We start from the raw sequence: 26665 nt of genomic DNA, 5'->3' as shown, positions 1-26665 counted from the left end.
TATTTTTTAAATGTATACTTATAATATTATATACCCATCACTAACTTTTACTTTACCATCTTGGGCTTTATGCATTACTGATTTCAATGCATTAATCTAGTTCATTCAAAAAATCTTCCCATTGCTTTTAATAACTTTATATTGTATCTAATTAATAACTATCTATTTTTATTGGAACTTAAATTTAGTCTATTTCACTACAAATAGCTTTTAGCATTGCAATTTTTAAATCATGTTCCTTATTCACAAGACCAAGTATAATTCTTCCACACTAAATCCCATCTATATCAACTTTTGCAGGTTTAACAAGGTCTAAAAAATCCATTTAAGTAAATTCTGTTGAGCTTAATTATACAGTACTAATATACAACTATCGTAGATAACTATTTATAATAAAAGGAGACTAGTTTGATTAGTATATTATTAAACAAAGAGCTAAAACTACTGATGGTACGAATGGTACTATTTACGAATCTATAACAATTCGAATTGACTAGTCACTATATAATTAAGACAGCTACATCAAATTATTCAAAATTTAATTATCTAAATGAAGTATAGTTTATAATAATTTATGGGGATTATTTCCTACCTAAAATATATTTTCACATTTGTAAGGATATTATGCCTAGAGTTTTTTCTCTTCAATAAATTAAAAATTAAGAGAATTTGTCTAAATCTATGAATTAGCAAGATTTGAAGAATAATTCAGCATTTATAGTGTATCTAAATGTAAAATTTTTGGCTCTTACTTTATTAATAGCTATTATATTTAGTTAAAATTAAACTACTAGTTTTAGAGTTGAAAGTTTATATTTGGCTCAATTTAATCTGAAAGTGCTATCGTTAGTTAATTTGGAGCCTTAAATTCATATTATTTTGGCGGGATATGATAATCGACTGTTGGTAGCATTTATATTAACTCTCTATAATGATTAAAGAAACCAAACATATAATAAAAACATAGATTTACATATTATTTGACCTGTTCAAAATTAGTGTTTAAATACAATTAAATTAATTCTTTAAATTGATCAGGATAATTAAATTCAAAAGACATTGAACTAGCTTATTCAACAGATTGAGTATACGCCATTTCAGGCAAAAAACCTAATTGAACACCATTATTAATATGATTTACAAGTTTTTAATCTAGTGTTTAGTAAAAAAAACATAGCTCCAAGCAATATAAATAAAATGGATCTTATATCATATATAACTCAACTACTTTGAATAATTTCTCATTTTGCATATTAAAATAACTTAAAATGCTTAAAAATTATGTCTTAACTTAACAATTAATGAAGTTAATGTTGTTTACTTGTGCTTTATACATATTTGATTTAAAAGTTACTAAATGATGGAAATAATTTATTGTAAAAATCTTATATAAATTCTTAATCTAATCTTATTTTAATAGTTTAAAGTATGCCATTATGTAATCTTCTTTATCGATATATCTTAGTATATCTTAAATTATTAAAAATTAAATCTGTTCGTGTAAATTTAGATCCTCTTAAAACTTATCACTTGTTATCAACTGATGGGAGTATATATTAGCTAAATAGAGTATATCTGATTCTGTATAATTATTAATTCTATGATGCGATAATTAAATTAAATACTAGCAAATTTCGCTAAAAACAGCATAACTTTACGTTGATTCTTTACAACTATTATATTTTACTATCCAAATTTGCTTTTCACTTTCAAAATTTTCTTTAGCAGAGTCTAAATATTCAAAATTATTCTCTGTGCAACATAATAGATAATCAATTAATGAACAGTACATTGAAACATATGATTATTGTAATTTTAGCATTAAACTATTATTTATATTTATTGATGACATAATAATATATTTCAAAGGTTAGTGTAACTAAAATTTGAAATAACTAAGCTCTTCAAAATTATTTATCTGTTACTAACCTATTAAAATAATTTTGTTATTCGCCTTATAAAGATTGAATATTTATAAATTAGCACTAAATGTATCTAGCTCTTTTATATTAATGTACACAAATAAAAAACTGTCCCTGAATGATTAACCATGGATAAATAATGATTCTAGTGAATCAAATATTTCAATTTCAAAAGACTAAATTTCATAAAAAGGCTAAATTTTGCTGAAATAATTTAACTACTTTAACTAAGAATTGACTAAATCTAGTTAGGTAATTAATCCTTTAATTACTACTTAAAAATGGTTATCTGCATCTATAACATAAATATTATTTTATGACTATAATTGTTCAACAAAATCAATAGCTTATTTTGTAGTCATAAATGATGCGATCCATGGAGTAATGGAAGAAAAAAAGTAACATTTTGGTGAGATAATATTATAATTTATTGTAAATAAGTATTGATCTATCTCTGATAAATTAAAAATATTATCCGTAAAAATATTAATACCACATTTTATATTTCTTGGCACTTATTACTTTATCTATAAACAATCTGAATATATAAATTTAATTTCATTAACATACTATTATAAAAGTGATTACTTATTATGTTAATACTCTAATATTTATTAGATTTTGTTAACTTGAGTATGTAATTAATTATTAATAAACTCTGATTTAGTGAGAATATTTGTTTAATCTTTTAAATTTTTAGAAATACTATTTTTCTTTAGATCCAAAATTATTTAGTCTTCACATAATATAACATTTACTTTATCTAATTCAGTTGATAGGTCTTAAAGATACTACTTTTCTTTTATTAGTTTATATTTTAAAGGAAAATATATATCGTAATGTTTTTTAATTTATAGAATGACAGATATCCAATTAGAAATATCAAATAATTACTCTGATGTTTATGTCATCGTAAGTGAATTAAAATCAGGTGAAGATAAATATGGTTATAATAGTTCAATAGATTCTGGAGTTATTTACGCAGGATTCAACTACAATATTCTATCATCAAATACTGTGGATCTATAACTAGTTTAATTAGTATTGAAACTATCCACTGGAGTAAAATAAACAAGTGATAATGTTTTGTAGCCTTCGTTTTATATTATTGTTGAAGTGATAATATTATTTTTAAAAATAATATCAGACTGTTATACGTTTGAATAACTTAATCTCAATCTTTCAGAAATAAATGAGGTTTTTGTATAAATAATTTAATAACCATGTTAAAAACAATATTCCTAAAGTTTAAAATTATAAGGTAATAACTCCTCGATTTTTTGAACATCTAATTATATATTGTCTTAATGATATGTGGACTATACTATAAGCATTTTATTAAATGTTAAATCTTATTTATCTTAAAAGTTAATATGAAGCTCGCACACTTAACTTTCAATAATATTAATATTAATATTTAATAATATAGACAAGCAGTCTAGCATACGTTTCACTAATTCTGGTGGCTATAAAAATGTTTTTACTATTGAAATAACCTATCTTTAAAGCTAACTTAATTTTAATTATAACTAGTTTAAAATATTTTCTTATTGGCTAACTTCATTATTAATAATCATAAAATTATCTTTTAATTCGTAATATATTGCTTATTTTGATTGTATAGATTCTTAACCATTAAATATCTGCTATTTTATATCCTATAAAAACTAAAGATCAAGATGATATTAATTTCCTAAGGTAAGTAGATCTTGTTCAAGTTATCTAATTGTTGATTCATGCTATAATTTTTAAATTTCATAATTTGATAATTATTTATTATCTTTAGTAACAAGTAAAAATAAATTAATATTTTAAACATAATTAACAATTTTTCTATTATACCAATATAATACATCTTATGAATTATACTAAGTACTTAAATCTAAGATATCTTCTGTAATTTATTATTATACCATATTGATATATTTTGTTGGAATACATTTATTAACCAGCTAATATATTGGCTGTGTATCCATTTATTCATAGTAATGTTTTTTAATAAAAGAATTAGAGTCTAATTGTATAATTGGTAAGAAAAATTTATTTATTAATACTTACATGTCTAAATTTTAAATTTATAATATAGCCTTCAATCTATTTTTTAATTTCTGTGAAAATAGGTTAAATGTAGACTATGAACAGAAAGCATTCAAAAGTGTATTGAAATGAGAAGATGTTTAGTGATTTTAAAACACTACAAAACAATATATTTATAATGTGTTATCCTTTTTTATTTATTTTAATTTATACTATAAATTTTATATCATAATATTAATTTATTGTGTATAATACTATAAATCTTGGTTCTAGGAATCAATAACTTGCATTAATATTTTATGATTATTTTACATTTGTAACTATTAACTGCAAAAACTTAAAATTATTCTATCCAATGTTTATAATTTTAAAGGTTTTACTGAATAAGTTAATGTATGATTTTAATAGTAGTATATTATCTATTTAACTATAAACATTACTTAATCATTTAAAATAAATTATCCATCACAATGTTAAATGAATAAAATTTCTCTAGCTTTTTCATTGTATTGCAATAAAAACCGATTGTTTAGTTATTTATCTACCCAGATAATTTTTTAAAAATTATGAATTAATAAGTTAAAATTATATCCAAAAGTCGTTGTCATTTCTTATTTGTCTAAATCATAGCTTTATAAAGGTATATCTGAAGGTAGAAGCTCAAAAAATATAGCAATCAGTTTAATAAATTCAGGTTCAACACTACATAATAGCTCAAAATCATTAGAAAATTAATACTATAATTTTAAAATAACATATGATATTTATAGGGCTTCAACTAAGACTTATTTTGTCTTAACTTTTTGCCGATCAAGATATTGACTTAATATGATGATATATTTAATTATAATTTAAGTGTTACTATATAATCCAAAAAGACGTCTAATAAATTAAGCTGTATACTAGATTGTATCATCATAGCTAACGAATATTAATGAAATATTATTAAACGATTATAGTATTCTGACTAAATGAAATTATGCTATTTTTAGTAAGTCCTGATTATACGGGTTTGTAATGTATAATCTTTTATTTGTAGTTTATATCTTGGTAGAATTTTCGGCAAAACTTAGTGTGAATAGTAAATAATTATTAAAACTTAATAATATTTTACTTTACAACTAGCTAATCAAATCAGTATTTTCAGTTATAAGAACTATGATAACACCATAATACTCATTAAGTAATATATTATCAAAAGAATTTAAATCTACCATATCTTCATCAAAAATTTTATATACTAAATATTTTTACTTTGGAATATTTATATGACTAAAATATTATTAATCAAAACAAATTTATTCTAAAATTTATTCTAATGTAAGATTATAGTCTTATATGGTAATACTGAAAACATTTTTATTATAATATCCAGAAATAATCCATCCTATTATAATGGATAATACATACTATCTTAGTATCATTAACTAAGGTGTATTAATATATGTTTGTTATACTGAAAAAAATTCAGCAATATTTGAGCCAAATGATATTATTGGTTCTATTTTCTTATTTAATAAGTCAATTTAAAATTTATAATCTTACTACTTTTCTAAAGAAGATACTAAACAAGTTTATGTTTTATTGTTAATAACCATTTTTTAAATAAATTAGGAGTAGAAAATAAGCTTCTTCTCATCTGTTACATTTTAATATTTTCTAAGATAGTAAATTAATAATAATTAATCTCGAAAATCTTCACCATGAATTTCTAAATATTGTTTTTCTAAAATAACATATTATTAAAATTTAATTGAAAATTAGTATTATTCTAAGCTTGATAAATTATTCAGATTAAAAATTAAACCCACTTTATTAAATGAAACTGTTATTTGTTTTGATTCAGTTATGATTAAATATAAATCTCCTTGCTAGATAAGTTTATAATATTACTAATTAATAATCTTAAGTATAGTATAGACAATTTATTCTAATAAATTTTTATTCTTTAGCGATATCTTGACACAGCTTGCAAATTCTATTTCAGTTTATAACATGACTAGTGCTTGTTTAAAAACAATATCATTGACATGGCCAAAGATAGATGTGATATATTTGTTAAAGTTTTCAATCATATTATTCAAAAAGAAATAGTTTTCTTTACTCAATAATGAATTTAGCAAATTATATTATGATGTAGCCAAAAGGTAAGAAAATGTAAACAGTTATTCAAAATATTATATAAAATTATCTTGTGTAATTATAGATTCAAATTTTTTACATACATTTTTGTATATAAATTATATTTATTACAAATTTATTAATAATTACTCTATATCTTATTAATGATAATTATTCATTAAATTTTTTATAGTACTAAATATTAATTTATAATTTTTACTGGCTATTTGATGTTAATTTTACATTATAAATTTTGCTATAATTTTTGAACTATAATCTCTAAAATCCATCTTAAACAATAAAGCATTAAAATCAATTCTTTCTTAAGACGCAAATTAACATGACTATCTAAATGATTGTAAAGATTTTGATTGGATAATTATTTAACTGACGACAATATTTTATGAATAAGTTTATTCTATGATATCTTTGTTCTTGGTAGAGTATATTCCATTTTACTGGTTAATATAAAAAGTATTTATTAAAGCAGGTAAATCTGGCTAGTCATTAATTAATATCAAAAACTTTTATGAAATAATATTAAGATCATCTAAATTATCCAAAATTAGTATATATAGCCCTGTAATACTACCAAATAAATATAATGTATGATTGTTAATAGAACCTAAAACTAGTGGTACATTATGCGTAAAAATTGAAGATAATTCTAGTAAACATTCATAGAAATCTTTTGCTGAATAATTACTAAATTTGTATTATTATGGTTTTACAAGCCCTGTTAACTATTTACCTACTAAATTTATATGCATTTTAAAAGAATTAAGCTGATAAAAAATTTCATACTAATCTTCGAAAATAAATGGTCTGAATTTATAAAATGGTGAATCAAAAAATACTTATGAATTAATAGGGATGGAATTTCTCATAGAAAATTATAATTATTTACTTTAGCTTTATATAGTATTGCCTATATTTTGTTATTCTTTAACTACAAATAATTTATGATATTAAGAAAATGATATCGATGGAATTTTTTCAAAATAACCAGAAATAAAAATAGTATCCTTTAAATTTAAGGTTAATGAATATGCTATTTGGTGTATAATAAATATTCTTTTAAGTAGAGTTTCAAATCGCTTAAGTAATTCTATGCAGTCTACATCTTAATAAAATAATTGTTATTTTATTACTTTTAATACTTAAACCTCAGTAAATGACTCATCGTTAACTTATTCATCGATTGCCTTATTTATCTATTTCTTTAAAATTTCACTAAATAATGGTTATTACTCTAAAGTACTAATATAAATTTATTAGTCATTAAGTATTTTAAAAACATATTCCTTTAATACCCCTTCATTAGATTACAGAAGTTATTATTATAAAATTTATAAAAAATAAAGTCTTTCTGTATTTCCTTCTAATTATGCATTATTACTTAGTTATAACATAATATCATCAATTTACTTATAATAATACTATTAAACTATTTGATATTCTGAAATATAACATGCACTAACTAATAAGGTTATTAAACATGTAATCAATTAAAAATAAATAGTATCCGGGGCAATATTTAAATATTTAAAATTTATAATACTTTCACGTTAAAAGAACTAGTAAAAGGGACTGTTAGTTTCTTTAAAATCAAAAAATATAAATTATATATCTCCCATAAATAATAACGGCGTTGAATCCTTTATAATTGAAACAATATTCTTAGAAACTTAGTTAGCAACATTGGTAAGAACTTTCATTGACTCAAAATAAACTTAAGATATATCTAAATTTAAGCGTTAGTTAATTATAAAAGCAAAATTATAAGGCCTTATCAAGCCTAATTTTATTGAAATCTAAATTCGAAGTATTTATAATGTATTAATAATTTCTTATCTACAAAAATTGAAAACAAACGCTAGAGAAAGCTAATGATTATTTAAATAGAATAATATCTTATTCTTAAATAGTAAAATGTAGTTCGATGATAATAATATTCCTATAATATGTTAATTGCATAATATAATAGACTGAATTTCTAATCCTAATAGTATGGATAATTATTAAAAGCTTATATTATCAAACAAATTGATATTTTAAAGGCCAATTAATTATTTATCGAAGAAATACTATTAAATCTCAATATATTTATTATATTATTCTTCTGATATTTATGGAAATTACTATTATTTTGATAAAAATAGTGTATGAAAATTATCTATCTATATCTTAAGCAATTCATTATTATACGAACAATAAGACTTATACAACTTAGTATACTATTATATAGTCTACTAAAATAATACACTTACACCTTAAATATCTGATAATATTAAAGGAAATTATTTTTTGGATAGCATTTTAAAATTTGATTGGCTCAAAAATCTGTCGATAAATTATGACCAAGCATTTTTAAAAAGATAGATAACATTAATTAGTCCCTAAATATCATTAATTAATAAATCATAAGAACCCTACTAAGTTTTTTACAAATTTACTAAAATAGAAGGTTATCCTAATTCTTATGAAAATGTTCCTTACCTTTATGCAAAAAACCCTAAAAATTAAGGTTATAAGCCTTTTGTTGTACCATCTTTTTGCTGAATTAAATTAAAATTATCATTACAATAAATGTAATTATCATAAAATCCATGTGCTATAGGATTAATTGTAGGTATAATTTCATTTTATTACGTTTTTAATTAAAATAATGGAATCTAATATTGGTCCTAGGTGATATCGTCCTGATATTAAAATTTTGCTAAATGGATATTTTAAATATGATAAATTTTTTCTTTTTTACTCTAATCATAAAAATCAAAAATTGACTAAACATTTTGAGTATATATATTATTTCTAAATGTATATCCTAAATTTTAAACAAAATTATTAATCTACTAGTATGCAATTAAGTCAAAACTAAATTAATCAATATTACTAAGTAACTCAAAAACTTACTTAAAACTATAATAAGAACTAATAATAACTTCTAATATCTTTAATTCAAACGATATTACATCATAAAACTCTTCTAACTACCTAAATTAGACAATTTATTTTACTTATAAATCATTAACATTTAATTAAATTTACTGTTGATACTCTTTAATTCTGCTAGATAACTAAATGAGTATAACACTGTTTGTACTTAAATGATTTTATAAAACTTTATTAACATCAACATGTAACTATAAAACATTTTGCTTGAGTGCACTAAATTTTTCATTTTAATTATATGATAGCGAAAACTCACTTATGTGCTAAATTGTGATCATAAAATTTTCAGGTCTAAAATACAACTCTATTATATCTCCAATAGTTTCTACTCTTTAAATTTTCTCTTCGATAAATGCTTACTTTAAAAAATCATACTTATAGTCATTAACAATTGAAAATGATTTTAATATAACTTCTTTAAAAGAATAATAAATAAAATAAATAAGTTTGGCAAAAACAAAAAACTATTTAGAATAAATAAGATCAAAACTAACGATCAATTAATGTAGAATACTGATCTATTCTGTTAATTATTATATGAAAAATTACAAAACAGTATTAGCATTACTTTTACCAGGATACCAAAGCTAGCTAGACTGAGAATGCAACGGAGAAAATAAAATTTAAGCCTTAATTCTATAAAATTATTATATAATAGTATTTGTTTGAAGGATTACTCTAAAAAGTTGGTCCAACTAATCTATATACTTAACTAATCTAATTATTTATTCTATAGGTAATTGTCCTTGAACTGCATATATTGTTTATATTTTTATTAAAATCTAAAGCTAATTAATCTTAAGTTATTATGAACTAAAAATATACTAAAAACTTTTGTTCAAGTCAATAGACTTTTAAGTACAATCATTAAAATAGTCTAATTTATTCGGAAAAATATAACCAGAAAATAAGATATATTATTCGTTCAAACTGATATCAAATACATTTTCAAATACTTATTGAATTACAATATCTATATTCGATGCAAGCTCTTAATTTAACATCTACAAACTAATTTAATTATTATTTAAGTACTATATTTTTGCTGAGGAAATATGACTAGGTTCTTCACTTAAAATAAATATATTAGTCTAAGAATCAACTATAAAGATATCGTTATGCTTAAAGCCTAATAAATACTTAGTTATATCATGTAAGCTAATAATTTAAAAATTTTGGCTTGATAATATCTATTCATAATACACTGAAGTTTATTCCTTCCGTTTAATAAATTTTTTCTTATCTGTTGATAAAAGTAACTATACTAAGACACCTAAACTCTCTTTGGTAAAATTGCTAGTATAATATTACGTAGGACCATTAGTATAGTATTGATTGTATGTAATTTAAAATGAAGCAACAATATCATCACAAGATCGCAATAAATACTAAGTTAAATTTTTGCTAAGGTTTTAAAGACTTTACCTTTATGTTTCACATTTCAATCTAACAGAATCTAATACTTATTATAAATTATAAATAAATTGCTCATCTGTTTTATAAAATTTTTAGACAAAATATTCAAATTAACTATCAAAAAATACATATTATCTTTTTCCAATTAAGGTAATGTTTGATTTAATTACATTATCAATATGCTGAGAGCGTTGGTATAAGATCTCTAATTAATCGGTTCCATAAATTAAACTTTATATATATGAATTTACCTGTTCATATTTAGATAAATTATAATTACAAAAATAAAAAGTTTATAAAAATATCTCTAAATTTTATAACAGCTAAGATATATTTATTCTAACTAAGTTAGACTACTATAGTTAGTTCTAGTATGTTTATAATCTAAAAGATAATGATATATGCTTAGTATTTATCCATTTCATTTTTGAAAATTATAGCTCTAAATCTAGTTATTTTGTTTATAACTACTATATTGTAGAAACTTTTGCACAAATCTCTTATTCCAATTATGATATTTTAATAAATTCTGTCATTTCTTTTTCTTAAATAAAAATTTGATGAATTGTTGGTTCTTCTAACACTTAATTTCTATTTTTTATATTAATATTTATATGTTGAATAATATTTTAGCTATTATCTATCTTTTTTTGAATAATATTTTCAATTTTATAAAATAAAATATATAACTTTAATTCAATGAAATTTTAATGGTCATCTAATGATAAATTAAATAATGTACTGTTGAATACTATTTTGTATGAATCTTAAATTAATTTTAAAAATTAACATTAAATTTTGTTAATTGATGGGTATATACTAATTTAATCATTTTCCACATTAATATTAAATTCAAAATAATCTTGCTCTAATATAAATATAAAGAATTATGTAATAAACCTACAATAACTTTTAATAACTTCCTTTTAAATCATTTCTATAAACTGTATTTCTATTTAACTATTTAGATAGTCATAGAATGGATGAGCTAATTATAATGAAATATTTTAATGTGACTAAATTAAGTCTACAAGTGTCATACTACTATACAATTTCTATAGTAGATACATTTACCGATTACTATTAATAAGAAGTATGAAAAATAATAATGATGTTGATGAAATTGACTTTATTTAAGTTTTAATAAATTAAGTAATTTAAAAAAGATTAGTATATGAAATATGAATATTTTAAAAATGCTATTTTACCATGTCTAGAAATAAAACTTGTATTTAAACAAATGATAGTTTATTTTCACCAATAATTAGCTTCTATATTCTTTCCATAATAATATCTGTAAAATCTTAATAAACATCTTATAGGAATGGATTATACATTTATTTAAACTTTTAAATAGTAAACTTAATTATCTAAAAAAGTTCAGTATATAGTTCTAGTAACTTATTTATTGAATTTTAAGATCTAACCGAACTCCATGTAACTAGGAAAGATAGATCAATTAACTATATCTCTAAATCTATAACTTAATAAATAAACATATCTGCAAAAATTTATTAAATTCCCAATAAATTGATAATCTATGATCTATATGACAGAATCTTTTATAATACTGGAACACTTTACTAAGATTCTTGAGCTATTAATATAAATTTATGATATTCTTTTTAAGGCTTAAAAAACTAAAGTCTAGATAAGCATGTTAACTCGAAACTTGTTTTAAATAATGCTTCAGGGTAATTAATCTAATAATTCATCTCTTTAAATAACAGTAGTATATGTATTGAATCTTGAGCTTATGTGTATAAATGTTATAGAACCTACGAAAAACAATAGTTAAATCTGTCATATAAAGCAAAACTGATATTATCTTCAACTAATAAATTCTTAGAATTATATTGTATATTATTTTTTAGTAGTGGGTCTTATAATTATTTTTTAAAAAATGAAGTTATGCGGGATTACTGCCATAACTTAAAAAAAGATTATAGTAAAATACTAGTATTATTAGTTAAATCTAATGATCGTAAAAGTATTATATCAAAATCTTCATTTGATGGAAACTTTTTCATCATATTTTAAACAGATTCCACAGATCTATTAATACCAACAATGTTTCTATAAATATGTGATAAGTATAAAACAATAGAAGGTAAATTAGTAACAGTAAATGGTGATTTCAATGTAGACTTCAATATGTATTAAAATTCTTGCTCTTTCTTCTGTATAATATTTATTACATACTATTCTGAATTTTTTAGATAAATTCCTAATTTATTTACAATAGAAATGAAGCTCTTTTAAAATTATAAATCTATTAGATTATTATTTTTCTAAGATATGGGACTAGAAATTTTTCCTAAAAATTTTAACTGTATATCCAAATCTAAATTCTCTTTCAATTATAGTTAAGATTAAATAATATTTAGCAAAGATTTTGAAAGAATAATATTAAAATCTACTATATTCTATTAATAAATCTAAAATCGTTCCGTTTCTTATGTATATAAATTAAATCCAAATAAATCCGCATATTAAGAAATATTTTAGACTCTTGTCCAAGATCCCCCTTGTACATTAATTAAGTTTTTATTTTAGTTGAATATTTTTAGTGATGAAGACATTTAAATATCATTTTCATTGAAAAATTTTTCAGTTGTTGCTGTATTATTATTTTGATGAAGTTTTTCGACAAAATCTAAAGTAAACTAATGAAATTCTAAGAAATAATAATCAATTGCTGTTAAAAATTATGATATGACATCAACTTATAAGTCTTCTAATAGAAATGATAATTCTTACTCAATAAGTTAAGATGTAAATTATAGATTATTGTAGTTTAGCTATTCTTCTTATAATGGTATAAGTGAAGATACATTATTATCTGTATCTAACTATTTATGCAAGATAATTTCTCTTAAATCTAATTTACCCAAAAACTTAACCTATGAATATTAGTTAATCGTTTTTAAATATTTAATATATTCTAATGATAAAATTATTTAACTATCAAACAGGTTAAGATCATTTTAGATGGATTTAAAAACTTATTCCATTTTAATACTTACTTCTTTTAATTACTGTTATCTAAGATTCATTATCATACTTTTTAATTAGCTTGTTATAACATATGCCAGATGGTTTATTTTAATAAAAATCTATACCAATCCTGGGCCTAGTAAAACATACTCTTAAAAATTCATCAATAATAAATCTTACCCTGTTATTTCTAATACCTATTAACTATAGTAATCATTAAAATCTTCGAATATAAAATCATTATCCTAAGCGTAATATTTTTAAAAGTCCTAGCCATTTATTAATAATAAAGATCTTAAAAGAGAAATTGCATTTGGTTATGAATTATAAAATTCAATAATCTATTTATCTATAGATAGTACCGTTTAAAATTCTTTAGATGACTAAGAAATAAGTAAGCTTGATCCTAGATCAATTTAAAACTAACTTACTCGTGTAAATATAAATTATATTAAATTACTTAATAATATCTTTAAAAAATTTACAATATCATTGATAACAACGTTTATTATTTGCATTGTCTCAAACTCAGTTAAATTTAATAATTTTTTGTTATTTAGTATTATAATTTAAATATTATCAAAAGAATTTAAATAAAACTATTATATTTCTAGTAGTAAGCATATAAAACCTTTAGATTTAAAATAATATCTTTATTCCACTTTTCGATTAAAATAACTAAATATTAATTTTATTTTAACATCAGGATTATTAATAAGCCATAAATGTTAAGACAGCTACTAGTATAATTAAATTGTCTTTGTTAATTATATTTCATGATTATCTAAAGCAATAAATAATGTCTATTTACAGTCAAATAAATCATCTATTAATTTCAATGATTCATCAATTTAACTATTTAACTATGGTAATGCCGAAAATAGCCCCATTTATATTGAATATCTATATTATTAAAGAACATCAAAAATTTATAAAAATTCTTATTACTTTAATAGAGTAAATATTTAACTAAGATTAAATTAACTTTTTTAAAATTATAATATAATTTGTTAATAGGTTACATTTATTCCAGTCATAGATGTTGATTGTTCTATATTAATAAGTTATTAAAGGTAAGTTTCTAATAAAATATATAATATTTTTGTAGCTAAAATTATGACCTACTTATTTTTTGGAGTAATTTTAATAATATTTCCAGAAATTTAGCTTGAAATTTTTATATTCTGAGTAATTTTTAGTTTTTTTCTAGCTTAATACTAAAAAAAGTTCTAATAAGACTTTATGATTGAAGTTTCCGTTATACTAACTGGTATATTAGGAAACAACTATCCATAGTCTACAAATTATAATAACTCATTTTACTATAACTTTAATTAAATAACACTAAAGAATTTTGCAAAATTAGAAATATTGTAAATATTGTATAGTGTTGGCATTAATATTATTTCAGTTAATTTATATACTTGTATTAACTAATCTAATTATTTAAGTTTAGGTATAAATGAATTAACCTCTTGATGTGCATTTTGTTCTATCATAAATGACAATTATCTGAGTAATGTTTATTTGTTAAAATCCCCAATTAGTTGTCCATATATGTAAAATACTTTTGATGGTTAATTAATAATAATATTATAATTAATGCTACTCAACATTTTATCTTCTTCTGATGACACTTAAATGAGCTAAATTTCTCTAATTTGATATAAATCTTGCGTTCTTTCTAAATTTTAAAGTTATTCTCTAAGGCACTAATGAAATCGTTCATCATAAAATGATTTAATAAACATATATACTTTGTCCTCCATTATTAAAAATGAAAAATTGTTTATATATTATATATAATAGTAAATATCAGTAAATATGATCCTATTTTAATAAACCTACGTTATTGCTTCCTTATAAACTAATTCTAATTAATGCCGTGACAAATCCTTAATCTTCTGCTATTCGTGCTGCAAGTTACTCCTTTTCGTCTTAGTTCAACGCTAACTCGCCGTTAATATAAAATGATTCTAACATTTCGCACTCTCTTAAAGCTTTAATTGTTTTCTCGATTATTATTTCAAAATCGACTTTCATCTTTTTAATTGCTTACTTGATTATTAATGTTCTATTTTTATACGTTTTTAATAATGCCTAGCATTTTGAATGTATATTTTTTGGTATTGGTGATGAAGATCTAATTTTAACTGAATTTCTATAACGTTCTTTATTTTATGGTAGTTCTGTATCTACTTACTATAAGTTTTCCACCATTTTATCATGGTCAAATAATTCTGAGCTGGACTCATCTGTAACTTCTTTATAAACTAATTATTATTTCAAATTTCTTTCTTCTTTTTAAGCTTCTTCAATTTACTCTAAACATTATAGCATCTGTTTTTCTGCATCTGCAATATCATTATTTAACCTATTTTTTTCTTGCTTCAGTTAATTGAAATAGCCAGCTGTATAATTAGGCTTTGTTTTCAATTATATTTATTTCTAGCTTTGTTCTTGTTCCAATTATTGTAAATGCTAATCTTTTTTCACTTAGTTAATGACATTTTCTGATTCTTTTAGTATTTTACTTTATTTTTATTAAATTTCCTTTTAGAGCTATAGAATCTCATCTGGTATTATTACTTATTTATACGAATTAATTTTTGTTTATATATCTTTTATTTCAGATTTTAATTTAGACTTATAAGCTTCCTATTAAATAATAAACTCTTAAATTTATACTTATTATCCTATAATTTACTACTCATAACTTAATTATTTTGTATCTTACATTAATTATAGTCTGCAAATATGTAAACTAATATATATTAATTCATATAGTTTAATTTGAAAATATACTAATAAAAAAATATCATTTAAAGAAATAATGTAAAATTAAATAAATATTTCTGTTCTATCTAAATATTTAAAATCAGTAAAATATTGAGCTTTAATGGTGAACTCTTAATTATTGATTATCGGGCTACTAATTAAACTTATTGATTCTATATTAAGAAAATATTCTTTAATTTTCTAAAATCAAATATCCTACAATATCAATATATACTGAATATTCACTATAGTATAATAATTTAGAGTTAATTAAAATAGATATGATTTTACTTAATATCAAATTAGTATATTTAAAAATACATCATGAAAATTTGAAGATTTTGGTTAATATATTATCAATACTAATTACAATTATTCTTCAGTTTCATATACGTCAAAATATTTATTATAAATCAAAGTTATCTTATAATCAATTATAACTATGATTTCAAATGATAATAGCTTATAGTATTTCAATATTATAATATCGAGGTACTATTTATCAGATTATCTACTACTACATTAATACAGAGAACTGTATTAAATTGTATTTATAACTTATTATCAATTTTAATATAAGCATTATTTAATAATTGGGTGTAATTCAGTGTTTTAATTTCATAGTACATTTGTATATTTTATTTACAAATATAATATTTAGTATCATTTCATATAAGTTACTGTATATAAATAGTTTGCATTGATAGTGGAAGATTGTGAAATTAAACGAATAATAAATTATGTATTAAATAAACTTTCACTTCGTAAGCTCAATTATTTTAAGAAGATATGATAAAATCTATTGGTTATCTTTTATATTACAATTTTTACAAAATTAATAGTTTGCTTGAGCTTCAACATTAATATCTTTTAAAGAAATAGAAATTCTTTTTCCAGTAGAAATTAAGAACTTACACGTATCATTCAATAACTATTTTAGAATGGATAATTAATATTATCTATCCTTACCAATGAAATCTTACTCAAATTGTTTTTTGCTTTCATTTATTACAAAATTAACTAATTATTTGATAAATTATTATTTCTCATCAGTAGTTACTTCTACAGAACGTGTTGTAAACAAAGCTTACAAAATTCCAATAGCCAGTAGACCAGATTTAATTGATTATAACTAACTAATCTATTATATTAAAATTTACGTAAACTAAGGATAGTATGCATTAAATTATACTGAATAGAAATCTAAATAAAACTCTTTTGTAAGAACAACCTTTTCTTATATAATAAAACTTGATAGCATTGTAAATAAATTTAATAAATCTAAGTTAGATTATTATATCAATTGTTCCTGCTTCGTATTGACTAATGCAAAACATACTAATTTTATAATCTTAAGTGCAACTGGCGAATAAGTGCTGCGAGTTTTAATATACTATTATAACTATTCTATCCATTCTCCTATTAATAACTATCTATGATCATCATATAATTCATCAGCAGTTATAATGCTTTTAAGTTTTTTGTTTTATACAACACTATCAATAATCAATTTGGCTTTATTAATACATGTTTCTAATAAATTTTTGTCATACTTTTATAGCTTCTTTGTATCGCCAATTGGATTACAGAGAAAATTAAACAGAGACTATAACACCATATATAGAAGTGGTGAATTAGGTTATTAATCTATAAAAGTTCTTAAGAGATCTAAAGATTTTAAAGCAATTTGATGAGGCTACTGTTTTAATTTTGCCTATTCTTTGACATTAAGAACTAAAGCTGCTAGAGCCTAATCATAAGCATCCTCATTAAGTGATTAAATAGAATCTACTTCGCTAAGTTCCTCTTATTCTATTTAGTCTTCAATAATTTCTTGATCTTCATCATCTTAGTCACCAGTAGCATCTATATCTTATGATTCAATTAAATAATCAATATTTATATTTGAACAAATTCTTCCAATTATTTATATATCAAACATTGGCAAGAACATTTTAAATACTTAAATATTAAAATTGTTTAATATTCTGTTAGGTATAGAAACAAAAGAATTGATAAAACAAACAACCTTTTCTCCTAAAAGTTCAATCATATTCTCAACATTTGTATAATTATCGTGTAATATTAAGGTAATTTAATTAAATAACTTTAAAGAAGGTTTAAATTACTATGTCTAAAACAATGCTAGAATGCTCATAAAATAAATACACTCCTTACAAATTTAAGCAATCTCAATAGACTCTTAAATATTAGAATCAAATTTTATTAATTATAACGAGTTGTAAAGAATTTTGAATGATTCTTCTACATCAAATGATGAAAAAATCTTAGATTAATAACCTTATAACAAAAGTTCTGATATATATTAAACTTAAGTATTTTAATGAATTACTAATCCATACATCTTGCTTAAGATTATATTTTTCTAGTCTTCACTTTAAATACATTATTTAATTTTTAATTTAATATCGATTTAACTAATTACGCTAAATAATTCATTAATCGTTGCTATAAACAAATTGCAACCTAAACTTTATTTAACTTTACAAATATTAACTATAAAATTAATTGCTATATTCATGCAGTCAAAATTTGTTATGTCTTCTAGAATTTCAGATATGTTTTCTATTATCTACATTATATTCGTGTCACTTACAAAACAGACAAATGAATTAATAACTTTGTTACTTATAATTTTTTTACTTTTACTCACATTAATAACAATTTAGTCTTTATATTCAGTATTTTATGTTAATCCAATGGCTTAAATCAAATTTTCGATATATACAATATCTTCCTTATCTGAACTTAAGACTAATTCTTCAATCATTTATTATAAAGATTAGACCTCAACGATATCAAATAATAATCTAGTACTTTTCTCCTTAAGAGCCTCTGTCATCATTATCTATTAAATAACTCCCAAAATCAAAGATTTCTTCTCGCTCAGTCTAATAAAGGCAAAAACATCTCTTAAAAATTAATCGTCATACTGAGCAAAGTCGACTATAAACTTTTAGACAAAACAATGATCTTAATAATCTAAGGCTTCTATAAGTATATTAGCAAACTCCTAGCTTTCATTACCTTAAAATTATCTATAACAATTTTGCATAGGTAAAGTTTAAAATACTTATTATGCTATAGCGTTCTTATCTTCAAAATTGAATTTTTCAAAAACATTAAATAAAGTAAATTCACATATTAATGTCATACCTTAAAACTACTTAGCAAATTATAAAAGGAATGAAATACATGTAAAATTTAATGATTCTAATGTATAGCAAATACCAATTGCTGCTAATATTTTAGATAGTTTAGCTTATTTTGAAGACGTTGGTGTAAGCAAAATAATCGCAAGCTTCTGAATTTTTTCAGCTGCTATAAAGACATGAATATGTGGAAAGTAAGATAAAGCACATAATGAGACTAATACTTTTGCTTTATCTGAATGAATAATATGTCTTAAAAAAAAGTTGATTGATGAATCTACATTTGTTTCTGTAATAAAATGAGACATTTTGTTAACTAATGTATGGAGCTTCTATGTATCAGTTGTATAGTTAAATTGCTTCTATATATCTTCTAGTGATTGGAACTCTATTTTGTTCGACATTTTAAGAGTGGGTAAAGAAGTGGAATATCAACTATGATAATATAATATTTCACTTTTAATCTACATTCTAAATAATATTATTTATATTTTAAAATGCCATACGAAGACCCCGGTTAACTTCATTTATATGATGAATATCTAGTTACAATGCCTCATTTTCTTACATTAATTACTTGATTTGTACTTTTTCTTTTGTAAGCTTTTCTTGCAACTAAATATACCTTTCCTAGCTTTACATTATTTGATCTTTAAGGACATCAATTATTTATGCATTTATATCTAATTATATTTAAATAGATCTTTTATCCTCTAAAGCTAATAAATTGCTATTTGTAACAATATCAAATTTTAACCTTAACTAAACTAATTCTTACTATAAATCTGTGCATTACTTTTCACACAACGCGTGTTCAGCTTCCTTCGCACTATTCGATTAGGGACAGCTCTTTTGGTTCTTTAATAACATATTACATTAATCTACCACCTCATTATACTTTTATCTTAGTTATAAAAAGTCCTATAATTTTTATGGAGGTTCTAAATTTAGCTTCTTTTAATCATTTATGAATGGATTAATTTAAAATAGTTTTTCTTGATTAAATGTATTCTTAATTAATACTAGTGCAAATTTTTATGAATATTATAAGTATCGTGTAAATGTAAACAAATTAAGATAGCACTTTAATAATGGAGATTAAAAATACAATATAACTGTACTATATTAAAATAAAAATTATTATTGTTCTTATATCATAGAAATAGATTAACCATTCTAAATATAAAATACACTTATTAATGATAATAGTATTCCAAATAATTTTGATAAAAAATTATTTTCATTATTAGCACTATATTCCACTACAACGTCAAATAATTCTACCAACTCAATTTCGTTTAATTAATATTATGAATGAGAACTTGACATAATTTTCATACCTATCAGCTCTATTAATTAGTTTATAACTAGCATAAGGAAATTGAAATTAGTAATATTATTTTTAATTGCAAGAAAAGCATCTTATAATATTGTATCTGGTTACACTATATAACTACTTGGAATGTATTAAACTTGCATTATTGTTTCCTCACGCCTTAAATAAAAGCTTTAAATTACTATCTAAATTTTCGAATATAAAATTTATTCGTTTGTACTAACTGGTTTAGTTAATTTAGCTTTAATAATTTAGTGTAAGAATGGAATATATAAGATGTTATATTGCACTAAGGTTGAAAATAGTAAATATTTTGAAAATAAAGAAATATTACTACTACATATTATGGACAAAGTTTAAGGTAAAGACATAGTAGCTTAGTTCTTCTCTCTTACTTAACTATTAAACAAATTTTATAATAATAAACAATAGGCAAACTAATCTGTAAATGATTAAACTTCTTCTTTCTAACAATATTCAGCTATTTCTTTTAAAACAGTACTAATATTTAATAAATAACTTGAATCTATTGTTAATTTATATAGTTTTCCAATTGTAGTAGTGTATATTACTTAGGATTATGGAATCTAAATCTCAATGTTAAGATAAAACATTAATTCATATAACGAAGATTCTTATTAACAAATCGTCAATTAATTTATTTATTAAATGATTTTAAGATACCGAATTTTATTATTAATTAAAAAATAGATCATATTACCAGGTTCTAAGTTACATATAAAGAAATAACGGCAAAAATTTAATAACATTTATGCTATTGGCAATGAAATTTCTTAGTAATTTAAATTAATAAATGAAAATATTTTTTAAATGAAACCATCGTCTAACTCAACCAAATAACCGTAATTTTCTAAAAAATAACCCATTTTCTACTAAACGGATTATATTTATATGTTTTAAGCTAATTGCTTAAATTATATTTAAAACTATATCTATTAATCATTATATAACTATAATAATGAATTCTAAAATAATACATTTGTAATTTATTCATCTGTAGCTAATGATTAAATATCCATTTTGACCTACAAACAAAAAAATAGTCTGTATAAGGTATAAAAATTATATTATCAAATGAATTAGTAATAATTAAATATATTAAAATTTTATGGTAATATTCTATTTATTGAATATTTCTTATTTTATCAGAAAATATATAATAATGTATATGTATTATATGGACTTAATTATATTATATATAGTAAATATAATTAAGAATGGGATGTGGATCTCCAGAAGTTCATCTAAGTTAACCACCAAAGCGAGAAATAATTAGACACCCAAAACCTATCTATATTGATATGCTATAAAATCCAACCTATCAAACTCCCGCCTTATAGATTAATTTTAACAAATGTATTTCATGCTAAAATTGTGTTGACTTATGTGAATTTTCAATTTTAAAAACCTGTGATAATTCATTCCCGCTAGTATAAGAGACTAGAAACTAAAAAAAATAAATGAGAATTTCACTTAATACTTCTGATTGTATTTCATGTGGACAATGTGTTATAGCTTGTCCAACTTAGGCTATAAGTATCAATCAAAGTATTTTAAAGCTAGATAAAACTAAAATCAATATAGCAATACTATCACCCGCAGTATTAATCGCAGTTCAAGAAAAATTTGGTGAAAAATTCATATTTTCCCATTTAATCACTTTTTTAAAATAACATAATTTCGAACTATTTTTTGACGCGAGTTATGGTGTAGATTTAGTTATTAAAGAAGAAGTTAATATGGTCATCGCTGCAAAAAAAGCATAAAAATTTATTATAGGTAGTTAATGTAGTGGAGTTTGCCAGCTTATTGAGAAATAATTTCCTTAGTATTTAACTAATTTAAGTACTGTTAAGAATCAGTATAATGCACTAAGTAGTTATATTAAGCATGTATATTCATAAAAAATGTAAATGGATCCTGATAAATTTTTTATTGTTCATTTCACACCATGTTTAGTTGAAAAAGAATTTAAATTTCGTAAAGATATAAGTAAAGATGTTGATTTGGTTATTTCTACTGTAGAACTTCTCGAATTTATGGACTAAAATAATTTTGTGAACACCAAAGATATCAATGATTAATTTACACAAAATTTTAACAGTATATCAAAATTTGCTAAATAATTTTAGGTACCAGGATATTATACTGAATTGTTGGCTCGGTAAATATTTTCATCATACTCTGAAAGTTTTGATATGAGTTAAATCAATATATCTTCTTTATAGAAATATGATAGATTTAATTAATCTATAAAATTACTATCATTTACATCTGGTAATTTTTTCTTTACATTTGTTATTGCAAATGGTGCCAAAGCAGTATTAGATGTATTTTAGATGATAAAAAATGGTAAATTATCACCAGATTTTGTTGAGTGTTTGATTTGCAATACAGGATGTTGTAATGGAGGTGGTATGCCTTAAAAATTCAGCTTTATTGATATAGTGCATAGAAGTTAATAACTTATGGCAAATACTAAATTAGTAAAAACCAATGAAGATAAAAATCCGGATATAGAGGAATTTTATTAATCTTCTGATGTGTAGATAATAAAATAAAATTACATACCATATAGTGATTGAAACTCTCACGGTAAATAATCTTCACCTAAAACACTATTATGTAATAGCTCTTATCTCATTTTAATAAGTCGATATCTCACCTAGATATCTGTTCTACCAGGAAGTCTTTCTGCTATTTCTTTCCATTATCTAGGGCCTGACGCCTTAACAGCTCTAATAAGAGCATTATCTTCGTCCAATGACCATTTATCTTTATTAATTCCTGGATTTACTACTCTTGACCATCTTTACGAAACAGCATCTGGTTAGCGTAATTAAGAATGAGTACGAACAGAAATTTCTTCAGCAATCCATTTCCACTTTTTAGGACCATGTTAATCAACTAATATTATTAGCATATTATCTTCAACTTGTGTCCATTTTGGAGCTTGATTTTTTCTAGAATACTCTACTAATGAAGTAGTAGAAGGGTTATTTGAACGTAATCCTGGTGTTCCAGATCCTATGCTAGGAGCTGAAAAATCAGGCGAAAATATATTCAAATTTCCACTTCGGTTAAGAGTGACAGATGGTGCAAAAGAACCAAATACTGAATTAGTAATACTTGGTGCTGTTAAAGAAAAGTTTAATAGATTCATCTCTTTCTCTTTTTAGCCTTCTTAACGATTTATTTTCTATGTATCTTAACCATCAAGATCAAATTCATGATCTGAAGATCCTTCAAAGGAAAAAAAGTTAAAGGACATTTTAACTAATATGTTATTTCATATCATATAATCTTATTTATTAATTATCTAAATGTATTTTGATTGAGTTATTATTTATCTATATTATATAATAGAAAATAATTAAATATATTGGTTAACTTTGGTTAAACTATTTATTTTATTGAATTAATAAAGATGAAATAATTAAAATATACAACATTACTACTATGTATAAAAATAAATATTTTAAATATTTCGCTTTTTTATGCAATTGATTAGTCGACTAAAATAATTAATTATATATATTCTCTTTATATTTATGATTGATTCATTAATTTCTGCTTATTTAAACTTAATTTCCTAATATAACTATTTATTATTAAAAATTATAATAATATTTATTAACATGAAAGATATAAATCACCCATAAGAAAAAATTGTTTCGTCAGCTGGTCTATTTATTATAGTTTATCTCACATATGTATTGAAATTTTACTGTAGTTTAGTTAATAGTGCATTAAAATTTGCTTTATAATAGTATCCGTTTTTAGTTACTTTATGATGAACATAACAAGAAACTGAAGATCAATAGAAACAATAATATATTAACCCCATGATATATAATGGTTATACTACATATATAAAATATTACTATTTGATATCAAAGGTAATACATAGTTATTAAAACATAAGAAATGTATACTATTTTACTCATACATCTCTAAACTATTAAATAGTTATATAGTTTAAACATAACTATATAATTAAGTTATACTTTTATTTTTATTATTATATAAACATTTAATTTTAACTTAAAAAATTTTTAAAATTTAGTTTATCAAAAATATATTCTCGTAATTTATTATTAAAAATTGTAATACACTTTAAATAGTTTTTAAAATGCAATTCATATCTAAATTATACGGCAGTACTTGCAAAAGACATAGATAACCATATAATTGTATTTTTCAAATAGACGAAGACATATGACATTTATTTGAAGTAACCATATTTTTTATTTGATATACTTAATATTTTTACTGATTTACTCCGCATTTATAAAAAAAATATATTATATAATATAAGTAAATAAATGTCGTAATATACGCTGTGGATTATAAATTTATCAAAGAAGTCCTTTTTAACTGAAAACTCAAAAATGATTATTAAATATGTAGTTTACAAAAATTACTTAAAAATTTAGCTTTCACTTATGCTTAATTAAAAAGCAAAATGAATTGATTCATGAGGTATTTTTGAAAATGGAATAAGTTTGGATATACAGTATTATTGCTAAATAACTTGCATAATAAAATAATTATCACTCTTATTAGTTCTACTCATCTTCCGCTTAAACTCCACCTTCAATGTCGCCACCATCTTCCTCCTCACCTTTGAGCTTTTCTTTTAATAACTAAATTAGTATTTTAGCTACTCTCTTTTCTTCTTTATCCTCACAGTCGCAGCCTTTAATTAACTTAACAAATCGCTTTGCTCTATCGATATCATTGCTTTTAATACTATAACGGAGACCACAAACACCTGCACCAAAAATTACTTCTGCTGCTTTTTCAAGCTGACTAAACGCAATTTTTTCCTCCCCTAATTCATACGCTGTAATTCCCAACAACCATTTGGGCTCAGGCTCGCTAGAACTAGCAAAATATGACAAAATATGAAACGCTCTGACGTAATCTTTCATGATAATGTAGATTTATCCTAAAGTCTGCCTAATCTAACTATCTTAACTCAGTGAAAACGCACGCCTTGCGCAAGTCAAGCTGACAGGCAGCTTTTTAAGCTCCACAAATAATGCTGCCAGATTCGCCCAGGAATGCGCGTCGTTGAAGTTCGAATAGCACGCTCCAGCCTGCTGGTACTTCTCCAGGGCGGCTTTCGGCTCTTCTTCCTGCAACAAAAATGCAACGCCAAAATAAGGCTCTGGACGGTTCTAATGAGTCCTCTGGGACGCAATTGTGGCCCTTGAAAAGCAGTCAAACGCCGAGTCGAAATCGTTCTACGAGAAGTACAAATTTGCAAGATCTAAAAGGACATCTACGTGCGCTGGTGCAAATTGTAGGATGTCTGATAGCGTTTCAATGGCGTCCGGGTACTGCTCCAATTGGGCCTGAACGCGACCGATTGTGAACTTCGTTTGGAAGTTGGGATTCAGCTCATATGCACGAAATAAGGGGTCCAGGGACTCCACCGGTGTGCCCATACGCAGCATGCAAAAACCTCTAATCTGATATAAATACCAAAGTTGCGATTTGAGATTTTGAGACTCGAAAAATGCGATTGACATCTCCACCGACTCTAGACAAAGCGGATAATCAGCAGTTAAAAGTAGTGCTTTGAGCGTTTCAATGTGCGTTTTATAATTGAATTTATCGAAATCTAGGGCCTGCTAAAATGAAAATAATGAATCTGATATTCTACCCAATGCCCGCAAGCACAGACCCTACATATGCAATAAATAGTTATTTGCACCTTATTTCAACTCCAGATCAATTTCGTCAATAGCTAGCTAGTATTTGTTAGAAAAAAATAGCTAGGTTATTTTTGACATTCTGAATTTATATATAATAGATAATTCGATATAATATATAGAATGCAGATCAATTAGTTTCAGGTTTATCATTATTATATAATATTAATTATTATTTAATTAAATTCA

At 22.7% G+C, this 26665-nt stretch overlaps 7 protein-coding genes across 7 annotated transcripts; 1 reads left to right on the top strand and 6 right to left on the bottom strand. All coding sequences in view use genetic code 6, as the record gives it.

Moving 5' to 3' along the window:
• Positions 1 to 37: 37 nt before the first annotated feature.
• Positions 38 to 15217, bottom strand: SS50377_23241 (uncharacterized protein; the record flags this gene model as incomplete). The annotated part of the gene is made up of 1 exon (XM_067907106.1): positions 38 to 15217. One exon carries the CDS (start codon positions 15215 to 15217, stop codon positions 38 to 40), a length of 15180 nt encoding a protein of 5059 aa, XP_067766374.1.
• Positions 15218 to 15263: 46 nt separating this feature from the next.
• On the bottom strand, positions 15264 to 16187 carry SS50377_23240 (uncharacterized protein; the record flags this gene model as incomplete). The annotated part of the gene is made up of 1 exon (XM_067907105.1): positions 15264 to 16187. The coding sequence occupies one exon, from the start codon at positions 16185 to 16187 to the stop codon at positions 15264 to 15266; it is 924 nt and encodes a 307-aa protein (XP_067766373.1).
• A 796-nt stretch (positions 16188 to 16983) lies between these two features.
• On the bottom strand, positions 16984 to 19803 carry SS50377_23239 (uncharacterized protein; the record flags this gene model as incomplete). Its single annotated transcript, XM_067907104.1, has 1 exon — positions 16984 to 19803. One exon carries the CDS (start codon positions 19801 to 19803, stop codon positions 16984 to 16986), a length of 2820 nt encoding a protein of 939 aa, XP_067766372.1.
• Positions 19804 to 19852: 49 nt separating this feature from the next.
• On the bottom strand, positions 19853 to 21775 carry SS50377_23238 (uncharacterized protein; the record flags this gene model as incomplete). Its single annotated transcript, XM_067907103.1, has 1 exon — positions 19853 to 21775. One exon carries the CDS (start codon positions 21773 to 21775, stop codon positions 19853 to 19855), a length of 1923 nt encoding a protein of 640 aa, XP_067766371.1.
• Positions 21776 to 21973: 198 nt separating this feature from the next.
• Positions 21974 to 23341, top strand: SS50377_23237 (FeFe-hydrogenase 7; the record flags this gene model as incomplete). The annotated part of the gene is made up of 1 exon (XM_067907102.1): positions 21974 to 23341. One exon carries the CDS (start codon positions 21974 to 21976, stop codon positions 23339 to 23341), a length of 1368 nt encoding a protein of 455 aa, XP_067766370.1.
• Positions 23342 to 23346: 5 nt separating this feature from the next.
• On the bottom strand, positions 23347 to 24027 carry SS50377_23236 (Myb-like DNA-binding domain-containing protein; the record flags this gene model as incomplete). The annotated part of the gene is made up of 1 exon (XM_067907101.1): positions 23347 to 24027. One exon carries the CDS (start codon positions 24025 to 24027, stop codon positions 23347 to 23349), a length of 681 nt encoding a protein of 226 aa, XP_067766369.1.
• Positions 24028 to 25309: 1282 nt separating this feature from the next.
• On the bottom strand, positions 25310 to 26629 carry SS50377_23235 (Tetratricopeptide repeat-containing protein; the record flags this gene model as incomplete). The annotated part of the gene is made up of 1 exon (XM_067907100.1): positions 25310 to 26629. The coding sequence occupies one exon, from the start codon at positions 26627 to 26629 to the stop codon at positions 25310 to 25312; it is 1320 nt and encodes a 439-aa protein (XP_067766368.1).
• Positions 26630 to 26665: the final 36 nt, after the last annotated feature.

Source organism: Spironucleus salmonicida, chromosome 3 (genome assembly GCF_000497125.1).
Source record: "Spironucleus salmonicida strain ATCC 50377 chromosome 3, whole genome shotgun sequence".
Taxonomy (NCBI): domain Eukaryota; phylum Fornicata; order Diplomonadida; family Hexamitidae; genus Spironucleus; species Spironucleus salmonicida.
Note: the sequence above shows the minus strand (reverse complement) of the source record. Positions and strands in the feature narration are given on the sequence as shown.